Genomic DNA, 12,785 nt, shown 5'->3' with positions numbered 1-12,785 from the left:
ACAACACTGTCCTGTGACTGGCCGTCAGTGTATTTTGCTCACAAAATACACACATATGATAAGATATTCAATATTTTTGATTGTAGCAAAGCAAAGAGCTCACGCAATCGGACGTATTTACAGTATTATTCCATTTTGAGGATTGCATTTGTTGTATCTTGCAGATCAAAACCTTACCTCAAAAATACAAATAAACTATTTAATTGGAGCCCAATCAGGATGCAGACCTCTTTTTTTTGCCCTGCCATTAAGTATTTTTTGTCTTGCACCTATTTTTCCCCCCGATGTGCGCACACGTGGTCCCTCTTCATTTTTTTTTTTAAAGATTATTTTTTTGGGCTTTTCTACCTTTATTTGACAGGACAGCTAGGTGAGAAAGGGGAGAGGGATGACACGCAGGAAATCGTCACAGGTCGGATTCAAACCCCGGACCTCTGCGTCAAGGCATAAACCTCTAAGTATATGTGCCCCTGCTCTACCCACTGAACCAACCCGGCCACGGTCCCTCTTCTTTTCTGACTAGGCTGCAGTGTACTACAGCCAGATATAAAAATGCTCTACACTGTATCTTATGCACATTATATACTGTTGTATTTCAAGATCAGTCTTCCTTCACTGGGTAATGCAAACGTCCTGTTAGAGTAGAGACTGTCTATGTAGACCACTCAACTGACTGATCTCACACGGACACATTTGATGTATTTTAAACTAATAACTTTGCTAAACATTATGTTTAACTCAAACCGTTTCAAATGCCAATTTGCCAACAACAAAACAGAATGAGAGAAATAATTATTTTCATGTACGAATTACTGTACTTCAGTTGAACAATAATATTTTTTTGGCATCTGGCAGCAACAAACAGTCCACTTATTTAATTTGTTAGTAACGCAACAGTCACCTTAATCCCACATCCAGGAAAGCTCAAATCATTTGTATTTACTTAATCAAAAGTAATTTACTTTACTGTCACGGGCCTGAAAAGAAATGTTATTATTCAAGAAGGGAACATTTAGTACCAGTCAGTGCAGGGGTGGGGATGAAATACCATGAATTTAGTGCCCAACAGGGGTCATTTATTTGGGCTGGAATTTGTGTTGAACAAAAGCCAGACTGAGCCCAACCAAACACCCACTCAGAAAGCACAGACAGCTGTCTAAAGTCATCTTCTGGTTGGCTAATCTGTCTGCACTCACTCTCTACAGAAATGGAGAGAACTTTCATGTTAATGAACACTCATCAGATTCAGTCTGTTCCTTTTTCCCTACTTTATTGCCTACATTTTTTTAAGCTCCCTTCCCTCCATCCTACCATCAATCCTCTGACCCGCTTTTCATCTCTCTGTCCTCATTCCCTTCCTCCACCCACCCTTGCTGCTGAGGACTTTGGTTCCCAGACTGGACCCCTGGCTCAGCCCTCTGCAGTCATATGACACAGATCCAGAGACCCAGAGTAGTAAAATACAAAGCACTCAACTCGATGTGCATGCATGCTCTACACATAGAAACATCAGAAGGCCACTGTGCTGTTACACCTCTGAACAGAAAAGCCCTCAGCTCACTTTACGCTGCACTTGTGTAACATCTCACCAGAACTGACTTTGCACTTCTGTTCCCACAAGCAGGTAGGTGGTATCTTGTCTAATTTAGAATGACGAATAGAGGTGATTTAAAATGTTGAAAGGAGTTAAGAAAGATTATGGTGTTTTCTGTTATGTAAGTCCAGTTTAGAGTTTTGTAAAGACAGAAAAAAACTTTTTAACAACCAGGGCTGGCAGGTTTTCCACTCTACATTTTTAGCTAGTCCTTAGCAACTGTCCTCACCTAACACAACTTTGTGAGATCAGCATTGTGTCAGCATTTCCCTGTGTGGTAAAAAATGGACAGTGCAATATGTCATTTTGATGCAGCTTAACATTCCAAAATGTGACATTCTAAAGCGGTTTTATATCACTCTAATTTAGGTCATTTGATGTTCATTGATTGCAAATATACACCTTTTAATGTGCAGTGCTCTGTATCAGTCTGCTATATAACATGGATATATCCTCAACCTTTTCCAGGCAACTCTCAGTCCTCCTGTTTCTGACAACCTTGACAAAAGCTACTGCTTTGACTGTCAAAGGGAAATGTTATCACTTACAGAAAGGCTGGTTTATTAGCGGCATTTTCTGCAGGCTCCTTAAAGCTGCAGTTGGTAACTTTTATAAAAAAATAAGTTTTTGTCAAGTTTTTGCTGAAATATATCCTGAAAATAGTACGTGAGACAGATCATCTGTGAAAAAATGATGTTCCTCTGTCTCCTCCTGGTGCTCCTAATGGCATTTGCAAGATTCTGCTGCGCCCGTAGATTAACAGCTAATCAGAGCCGAGGAGACTCTAACGCAGTGCCAATGACCGCTCGTGAACTCTGATAAAACTAGGCAGCGCTAATAAAATATGAATTGAGATTCTGTTACTGAATTGCTTATATCTCACTTGTTGCAAATGTTTTCAGGAAGTGTACTGTTTAGCTGTAAAATGAGAAAGTTTGCTCCGGTGGTTAGTTTTGGCTTTGGCTCGACTGTTTTCAACATGGCGGCCGGGTCACAAACTCATTTTAAAGCTAAACAGTAGAAATATGTTCCTGAAAACAATTGAGGCGAGGAATAGGCAGTGCAATAACAGAATCTTGATTTACAGTATATTTGATCAGCACTGCCTCTGATTGGTTGTTCAGCGAGCGATAGAATCTTGCAAATGCCATTAGGAGCACCAGGAAGAGGCAGAGGAACGTGTTTTTTTCACAGATTATTTATCTCATGTACTAATGTCAGAATATAGTGACAGTTTCAGCATACCCAAGTTAACAACTGAGCCTTTAAGTCAGTTCAATTTACTAAAATCAGGAATTGTTTCAAAAATGTACATTTACTGATGATGGTGCTAGATGAAAATCTGAAGGATCACCAAAGTTACAATTCCATCTCAGGTGGGGCATTGGTTTGTGGAACTTCATCCAAAAGTTGTCAAGAATTTTTACCTAAAGCTTGTTGTGATGACAGGAGGTTTATCAGCAGCTATAAGGGTAGCAGGTGGACAGAGGAGACCCAGCCTTAGTGACCCCAAAGGTCATTTCCCTGAGCTGCTGGGAGGGTATGTTGAAGGAAATGCTTGGAGGAGACAACCAGAAACCGATTTCTTTGTGTAGAGGAGTTTACCTGAATCTTGATTGCTTGATGTCTCCGAGTACTGTCGATAGCAAAAAATGGGTGTTAGCAAACTGGAGTTGCTGCAGCTGATGGCCAGAGCTCCCAGTTAGACAAAATGCCAGTTGTGGGGGCATGTTCTAAAGAGTGCCCTTGTGCCTCTTAACAGACACAAAATGCAATTGAAATGTCTGTGCAACATGAACAGGGCCCTTATGTGACAACAAGATGCGTTTTTAACTCAGACATTGTGAAGAAACCGTTTAAATTCAAAGTTTGTACTGTCAAGGTCCCCTTAACTGAGAGGGACAGATCAGGGACCACCTACTACATATATTGTATAAAATTAAAGGTGCTGTAGGTAGGATTATGGAGATCCAGGCTTTAGCCAAAGAATTTGAACATCGACAACTTCTCAGTCCCTCCCCCCCTTTCTGCTAAAGCCCAAAACGGTCTCCTAAGCCCCTCCCCCCACAAGGGAGAATGAATGCGTGTGCATGAGAAGTGATTGACACGCAGTTAGACACCCCCCCTGGCCCTGATTGGTGCATCTGAACAGGGAGCAGTGGATTTTTGCATCACACTACAAACTGTAGGTGGTGCCAGAGGAGCCAGATTTTTTTTTTATTACTTGCTTCATGTAGTTCTACTGGAACATAGGGTCAGTTTCAGCAAATATGACAGAAAGTTAGTTTCATAAGTCTTACCTACTGCATCTTTAAGTTGCATATTTAACTGGGCCTGCAATAACGTGTGCCTTTATACATACCTTTTTTGGCCATTGAATACTATGTTATTAAAATAATAATTGTTGACATTTTTATAAATCATGTTTTAATGATAAACATACATGTGGCACAGTGACTAGGCCTACTTAGGATTAACTGTATCTGTGGATGGCTATCTTAGTGACTACCTATAGGCCAGTAAGCCTATCATCAATGTATTTTTTTCAAAAATAGGCTGAATTATATTTGCTAATAATATGTTGGATTCATGTTTAGACTTTAGATTTTAATTATTGAAAAAAACGTTCAAAACATTAACAATAATTTGGCGGCCCCCCTGCAGTAACTCTGAGGACCCCCTAGTGGTCCCAGACCCCCTGTTGAAGATCTCTGCCTTAACCTAGATGTTTAAAAACACTGCAGAATACCACTGAGACATTAAAACTGCTGTACTTTACCGAATGTGTGTCAAATGTGACTGAAAAAGAGAAGTAAAGGCCTATTCAATTGGCGTATTCAGGATGGTTGAAATAAACACCACACTATGTGTTGTGTTTCGACTTGGCAGGGTTAGGGTTAGGGTTAGTTAGGGTTAGGGTTGGTCTTTTCAGTTGAGTAATTGTATTCACACACTGGATAATGCAAAAGAACTGCTGGCACAGTGAGAAGCCAATAGTGGCTCAGCAGGCCATAAGAAATAGGACTGAGGCAGGAACAGAAGAATAGAAGGAAAGTCAGTGTAGTATTTCCAATAGACCCAATCACTGTGATGTTGTGCTAACACAAAAAGCACTTCCGGTTAGACAAATGGCAGTTGATTTGAAATGCGGAGATATATGATACATGGTTTTTTTTTTTCTGTTGTCATTTTCAGCCATGACTGTAACATTTTAAGATATATAGTTAAACACAATGGTCCAACCTATCTGTGTTTCTGCTGTGCTTATTTTCTGTACTTCGTCGTCTTTGATGAACCAAATCTAGTGTTACCAACTAGAGCCCGACCGATAAAGGATTTTTAAGGCCGATATCGATACAAATATTTGGTGATTTAAAAATCCGATATTCCGATATATCGGCCGATATATATTTGAAAAAAACAAAACAGAAACGCATAACAAAACATAAACAGATTAGTTATTTGTAGTTATTTAGTCCTCACTAAAATAATATAATGCAGTTTAAAAATAAACTTGTTTGTTTTATTGTCACAACTGAACAAAGAATATCAAAATATATTCAAGTTCTGATAAATAAAATGTATAAAAATACAAACTTAAGATATGAAACTTAAAGTCCTTTGAACAAAAACACAATGCCAAAAAAAAAAAATCAAAGTGTTGCCAACAGAGATGTTGTAGAGCGCCCTCTGGTGGACAAACCCAATGCAATGCCAACACTCATAACATCGTTGAAGGGTGTTTCGTCCGTTTTTATTTTATTTTTTAAATATTCATTTATCAAAATCATTTATTTGTCATTATAAATGATTCTGATAAATGAATATTTAAATATATATATATATATTAATTTATCGGCCATTATAAAAGCCGATACCGATAGTTTGGAAAATGCCTAATATTGGCCGATAATATTGGCACACCGATATATCAGTCGGGCTCTATTACCAACACTGCTGAACTGGTTTCTAGTTTGAGTGGTGCCATTTTCTTTAGTCTGTGGTCCAACAGGTACATTACATCTCCAAGCTAATGTTAGTGAATGTGTTGACTTCAAACATTGTAGATGCATTTTAGATGACTGAGATTAGAGTACTGTATGTCCAGTTGTTTCTCGCCCTTGTTTGCTTAGCTCTGTACATTGTATATACGGAACACAGGGATTTTCTACTCGTAAGATATTGTAAACAAACATTGTGATTTGGTCTATATTTAGTACATGTGTGAAAACAAAGCCGTGAAAGCCGGTTCACTCGTCTCACCCACACTGCAGCCTGTGTGTTTAAAGGAGGGCAGGCCACAAGGTCGTATGCTGGTTGGGGGAAGAAAAAAGGAAAAGGAGGAGCTATTCTCACTGAGACCTGCCCCTTCACTCTCTTTCCTCCTATCCCTGAGCTCCCAGGCTCACACAGAGCACATGGCTGCATGATTTTGAAACCCCCCTCCAATAGAAGGACAATCAAAGTGTCATGGTGGTGCTGGAAGCATGTGCGCCTGTGCAGCCACTCCCATGTCAAGTGCAGCAGAGACACGGAAGCAGATTGTAAGCCTATGGATCTAGCTTGTCGTTAATGTCTGTGTGGAGGAGAAAAGGGGGAGGGAATGCGTACCCACACACACACACACACACACACACACACACTCGAGGCTGATGTAACAGAAACAAACTGTGGTCACAATGGACTGACAGTTTTTGAAAGGATATAGGGAAGAAGAGAGCTTCCTGGTTATGTTCTGAACAAGGTAAGATGAGATATTCGGACTCCTGTCCGTCTCCAACTGTGGAAGATATACTATGTATGAAATGTCCTGGTTATCCTAGAACCACAAGGCTTAACTATTGGTCCATTTGCTTCCCTTAAAGGGAAGAATAGGAACCAGGATCATTGTACAGTTTTGATATTAGATAAAGAAGCAGGTAACAGGAAGTTGAATCATGTTCACCTCATGTAGTCAGCATAGTTAACAATACTTCCTTGCTTCTAAATTTATGATACACATGACAGATTTTTCTTTTCTTTTTCCAATAACAGAACAACAACAATATGCAAATGGTATAGTATAAATAAAAGTTTACTATTCGTTTATGGTTTTATTTAGAGCAGGTCCTTCACAATGCCAGTAGTAACGTAGTTTTATTACACAGCTTTGCAATCATTTCCTTTTAATGTGTCTGTTTATGTCACAACCACATGTGGCTTTTTTCTATGCGGGCAGTGTGTCAGTGTGTGAAAGGTCAGGCATACCCTTAGCATTTAGCACATGAGAGAGGGACTTGATAAGAAGCAGAGTAGGCTACAGGGAGACTGGAAGGCCAATCCCAGCCACATGGGGACATGCTTTTGTTCTCAGTAACAAATACAGTATATGATGACATTCAGCTATGCTATTCTTATTTTATGCTACCATATTTAAATTTTTTTTGCCTTAATGTAGTTAGCGAACATCATCCCAGGGATACATTTTTTTCTTTTTAGCCAATAGCCATGCTAGCATTGTGGCTTTAGGGATGGCAATGTCCAGACTGAAATGTCTGAACAACTATTGGATCTATGCTGTGAAAGTTGGTACAGACATTCATGTCCCTCTCAGGATGTACAACTTATCTAGTGCCATCATTATGTCACAATTTTATATGGTTTGGTTTCTCAATCCCTGCAAAACTATGACAATCCCATCAGCCTCAGCTGTACTTTGTGTTTAGTTTTGAGAAGCAAATGTTAGCATGCTAACATGCTAAACTATGAGATGGTGACAGAAAAATGCCACAACATCATCATGTTAGCATGCTGACGCTAGCTAAAAGTGCCGCAATGCCCTTAAATACAGCCTCACAGAGGTGTCTACAGCTAGCATGGCTGCATAACACCCAGTTCAGACCAGACAATTGGCATATTTTGAATCAATGTAAAAAAAAAAAAATTGTAACGTCTATTAGAGCTGGATAAAGCTAAAATGCTTATATTACACTTATTAATAAAATATCAAACTGAAACTTCCCCTTCAATTAATTGTCTTCATGTTTTTCTAGATTTTGGTGAAGTTTTGCATACTAATTAAACTGTCCTATGTTGTGTCTGTATTCCAGATTGCATACATCTACATTTCCTGATTCCTGCCTCCATCATGTCGCTGCTGACTCACGCGCTGGCGTGCCTGTTTGGTATGGGCTCCTGGGTGGCCATCAACGGGATGTGGGTGGAGCTGCCCCTGGTCGTACCGCAGATCCCAGAGGGCTGGTATCTGCCATCGTACCTCACAGTCATTATCCAAATGGCCAACATAGGTCCTCTCTTCATCACTTTGATGCACCGCTTCCGGCCAGGGGTGCTAGATGAGCGGCCGGTCATCTACTGCATTGTAGGGTTGGGGATCGTTGCTACATTCCTGCTGGCTTTCTTCTGGAGGCACACGGTGACAATAGGGGGTTCTTTGCACAGTGTGCCCCTGCTGGTGTTAAGCTTCCTGCTGTCTGTGGTGGACTGCACCTCCTCTGTTACCTTTCTGCCTTTCATGATGCGGCTGCGTCCACAGTACCTCACCACGTACTTCGCAGGTGAAGGCCTCAGTGGTCTGGTGCCCGCACTGGTGGCTCTGATTCAAGGTGTTGGTGTAGTCCACTGTCAGAATGCCACTTTGGCTGGTGCAGCCAACACAACAGGTGCCACTATGGTTGGCAGTGGAGAGTTACAAGCCATCTACCAGCCAGCTAAATTCTCTGCCCAGGTGTTCTTTGTGTTCCTCAGTGCCATGATGGTTGTGTGCCTTGTAGCCTTCATCCTACTCAACCATCACCCAGCTGTGGCGCGAGAGAGAAACAACGACCTGTACTTCAGTGGTGATCTGGCACCTGGGAAGAGAGAACAAGGTCTGTCCCTGCACACCCAGACACCAGAGCAGAAGCCTATGATCAGCTCTCTGGAAGCCGTCAGGAGGGAACCAAGGAGCTCTTTTGGTATGGGGACGTATAGTAATCTGGAGGTGGTGTTCATCTTTGTTGTACTGGCTTGGGTCAATGCTCTGACCAATGCAGTGCTGCCCTCGGTCCAGTCCTACTCCTGTCTGCCCTATGGGAACAAGGCCTACCATCTAGCTGCCACCATGGCAGCTGTTGCTAACCCAGTGGCCTGCTTCATCGCCATGTTTGTGCCTATTAGGTAGGAATGATTACTGGAACCATCTCTTTACATGAAATTATCATTTTATATAAAAACGTAGAGCTTTCAGTCTCCTACAATAACATAAAAGTCAAATAACTGAAACTCCTACAGGTCACTAGAGTTTTTAGAGGTCATAGCTTTAAAAAGCTATAGTACGCGACTATTTGATATTAATGGATGTCCGTTACATTCAAGCCATTGTCAAATGAGTTGCTACAAAGCTTATTAAGCCTATCAGCTCCACAAAACTCTCTCTGTATTTCTCAGTATGGATATGTACAAAACGGTGTAGTCCGGCGACATTCACACGCAGAAGTTCAAGTGATGCGTTTTACGTCACCCTAGTCCTCCTTGATTTGACGGTATAAAGCTACTAGCAACTGTGTGGAGGAGGGGTGGTGCACGATCACCGAAGGCTTGCGCCATGTAGATGTGTCGGCAGTGTTGTTGTGTTGTCATTACTTAGAATTCCTCATGGGGGCAACAAAAACTACGCACTATAGCTTTAAAAGTGTTGAGTACTGAAATTGTTTAAACTCTCATATTAGTGTGTTTTACAAAGAAAAGTGTTTCAGTGTAACAGAAAATGCTCAGTTTTACCATATGCATCGACTTTTGTTTTCAGGTCTCTCATCTTCATGGGTTTCTTGGCTATAATTGGGACTGGATTTGGAACCTACATCATGGCCATGGCTGCTCTTAGTCCATGCCCCCTGCTGGTCCACAGTCCCTCCGGAACTGCAGTCATAGTAAGACTTTATCTTTAAAAATGATTTGGACATACAGATGTTTTATTTAGACTGTGAAATATGTCACTTAATAGCAGTTCATTTTGGATCTTGTGTGCTGTCTTGTACACGCTACACAATGTGCCTGTTATGGTCACGCGTATCTTCAGATTTCATGATTTGGGAGTGTTGTGTGATTGGCAGGTTTTGATATCAAATTGTGTCAATGCAATCTTGTCTGACCTGATTAAGACAATACTGTCAAACCATGTTTGTGGCATATTTGTGAACACTCATTATCCGGAGGAAAGCTTTCACCATCACAAACGTGTTTATTCAAATGTATATTAGCTGGTGCTCGTGTACAGGGTTGCTTTAGAGAATACTGTTGTCCCCCCGTATCTGCTAGCAAAATAAAACATCATGCTGCTATATAAATGCTATAAAAAAAAAGTCAATGGCTCCTTACTCTTTCAAAATAAAAGCTTATAGTGCCGGAAAAGAAGCTTTAAAATATCTTGCTAATAGCGAGTGAGCAGGGTATATGTTAGCATGTGTTGTAGGAAAGGCATATGGCTATTTTCTTTTCTTTGATCACTCTATCACAGTGTACCAAAACTAGAATACTGGTTATGCCCAAGAAAATCTTTGCTCGAGCAGTGAAAATGAGGGAGAGAGCAAGAGGTGTACTGTGAAGCTAAGAGTGCTGACAACTGTGAGCTTATCAAGAGAGTCAACTCTTCCAAATCAGATTTTTCCCATAATAATATATTATATTCTCTGTTTCTCCATTGTTAATGTGGGCAATTTTGTCCTACTTGTATCACAAATAATAACGCAATAATATCATATGTATAGCTTATCTAAAGAGTTACAAATTGCTTAACAGTAAAACAGAGCAAACAAATAAAAATACTAAAATAATGACTATCAGAACATGTAAAAATGAGTAGCATACAGGGATTCCTACGAAACAGATACAAACTTAGTTGCAATCAGATGTTTTAAGCACAAAACAATAAACTGGTGAATCAGTTATCATGACCCGATAACTGCAGCACCTCCTCCAGAGAGGGTGAAGTAAATGGTGAACTGAGTCCGTTTTTGGAGTAAAAAAAACCTCTTGTCCAACCTGTTAATGATGGCAAACCATTGAAAGCCACTGAGCAGGCTTACATGTTAAGGTCAAACTAGGACACTTTGCAAATGTGTTTGGTACTGAATATATAAAGGTACGTTGGACAGCACACCAATTAATACTTTTTATTGGCAATAAAAAGTATTAATTAGAGTGCTGTCCAAAGTATGTTTAAATATTATTATCCACCCAGTCTTCAAAGTCTTCTAAATTTCGATGTGAGTTGAACACGTTAAGTCTTATATTTTTGGTACTGAATAACATGGACTGGCTGTCAGATCATTGTGATGCATAATATTGACCTCTCCTGTGTTGCAGGTGCTGACCTGGATCCTGTTTGTCCTGACTCTGTCCTACGTGAAGGTGATCATTGGGGTGATTCTGAGGGATGAGGGCCACAGTGCCCTTGTGTGGTGTGGAGCAGTAGTTCAGTTGGGCTCCATGGTTGGTGCTGTATCCATGTTCCCATTGGTCAGTGTATATGGACTGTTCAGGTCAGGTGATGCCTGCAACACCAAGTGTCCAATGTAGTAAATAGATATAAGTTAAACACTGCTGTACCAAACTGAAAAATAATCTGCGCTTATTCTAGATGCACTGAACTCATTTGTGTCGTGAGCTTTACATATTCCTGTTTGTGTGAACATATCTGAGCTGTTTACCTACAACACAACACTATTTAACAGATTTGTTCTCATCAGATTCAGATGGTAAATTAGTTTTATACAGATATCTGTATATTTATTGACTTATGGAGTGCTGCTCAGCACAAGGATGAAATTACACTATTATCAATGTGTCAGATCACACACACACACACTCCAATCTAATGTTAGTGAATGTGTTGACACATTTTGTTGCTGAGCACATTACAAGTCTTTCTCAATTCAGAGGTCAAAGCCAGTTTACTTGAACTGTTAATATGATGTGAGAGTATAATTGATTGATGTTGCTTTTATAAGAACCTACAGCACCTTTGGCTTTAAAAGGTGCCTTAATTTGAGAAGATCTTGAGAAGATTTGTGCTTATTTTTGGTGGTTGTACATTCTAACTTGCTTTGTATATGTTACTTGTGTGGAGAAACTGTTCAACAATACCAAATAAAACACGTTTTATTGCTACCAGAATAAGTGCATTATACTGAACATCCCCCTTATCCTGAGCCTGCTGGGGAAGAAGGCTTTATGCCCAAGGGTAGTGGGGGTACAGGGGGCAAAAAGTACCAGAGCAGGGTCAATGGTAGATAGGACAATAGGGGGAGATACAAATAGCATGAGTCTGTCTTAAATATCTTCTGGTGTGTGTGTGTGTGTGTGTGTGTGTGTGTGTGTGTGTGTGTGTGTGTGTGTGTTGGTTCAAGTGGTATAATTGAGCAAGAAGTTGAAAAGGGCACTTTTGAAGACAAAACAGATTTAATCAAAGTTGGTGATTGTAACTGTGCAAAGTTAAAGACGTATTTTACCATATCCTTTTCCAATTAGTAGTTTGTCCATACTCTATTAAATCTACATAAACCATATCTATATTATGCAATATCTTGCATTTTTATAGATACATAGATGAAAGGTGTGATGAACTAAATTGAATTCAAAACTTCAGTGATTCCAAGGTGTCATAGGTTGGCATGGCAGTGCACAGCTATGAATAAGAATAAAAAGATGAGACAGGTAAATTATATGTAAGTTAGAAAAGCTCTTTATAATGTATGAAAAGTAATGTATTACTCAGGTCTGCCATTGAGAGAAATGGTTGATCAAATTTCCAATACATAACAATTGATCATGAAATAAACTAGCTATTTACAGTAGTTTTCAACTTTTTTGCACACATTTATTGGACATTGGGCATTAGCATCAGCAGCCTGCACACCTTTAAAACCATCACTAGATGTCACTGTTTGATTAAAAGATCCTTAATATGAACCTGAAGCTGACTGTACATCTTAAGCTTCTAGATTCAAGTAATGCTACAGTTTTGATCTGCAGAACTAAAGTATAAAAAATTACTCGAAATGTGTTGGATCCAGTAGGGGTATGGGGAATTGATTCAGCATAGTAACGCAATATTTTCCATGGCAATACTGTATCGATACACGGATGCCAAGTATCAATCTTTTATTATATAAATTGCACATCAGAATTTAACCTTTTGGTACTAGAATAA

At 39.9% G+C, this 12,785-nt stretch overlaps 1 protein-coding gene across 3 annotated transcripts; it reads left to right on the top strand.

Annotated features, from left to right (window-relative positions):
* The first annotated feature begins 1,454 nt into the window (after positions 1–1,454).
* Positions 1,455–11,749, top strand: LOC116035320 (riboflavin transporter 2-like). Of its 3 annotated transcripts, none has more exons than XM_031278347.2 (4): positions 1,455–1,624; positions 7,684–8,752; positions 9,381–9,504; positions 10,940–11,749. In XM_031278347.2, the coding sequence occupies exons 2-4, from the start codon at positions 7,722–7,724 to the stop codon at positions 11,150–11,152; spliced, it is 1,368 nt and encodes a 455-aa protein (XP_031134207.1). In that variant the 5' UTR covers positions 1,455–1,624; positions 7,684–7,721; the 3' UTR covers positions 11,153–11,749. The 3 variants fall into 3 exon arrangements, with proteins under 3 accessions (XP_031134207.1, XP_035862403.1, XP_031134206.1); XM_036006510.1 differs by lacking the exon at positions 1,455–1,624 and adding an exon at positions 5,761–6,138; XM_031278346.2 differs by lacking the exon at positions 1,455–1,624 and adding an exon at positions 6,163–6,338.
* The last annotated feature ends 1,036 nt before the right edge of the window (positions 11,750–12,785 follow it).

Source organism: Sander lucioperca, chromosome 10 (genome assembly GCF_008315115.2).
Source record: "Sander lucioperca isolate FBNREF2018 chromosome 10, SLUC_FBN_1.2, whole genome shotgun sequence".
Taxonomy (NCBI): domain Eukaryota; kingdom Metazoa; phylum Chordata; class Actinopteri; order Perciformes; family Percidae; genus Sander; species Sander lucioperca.
The sequence above is the reverse complement of the archived record's forward strand: the minus strand, read 5'-3'. Positions and strand labels throughout refer to the sequence as shown.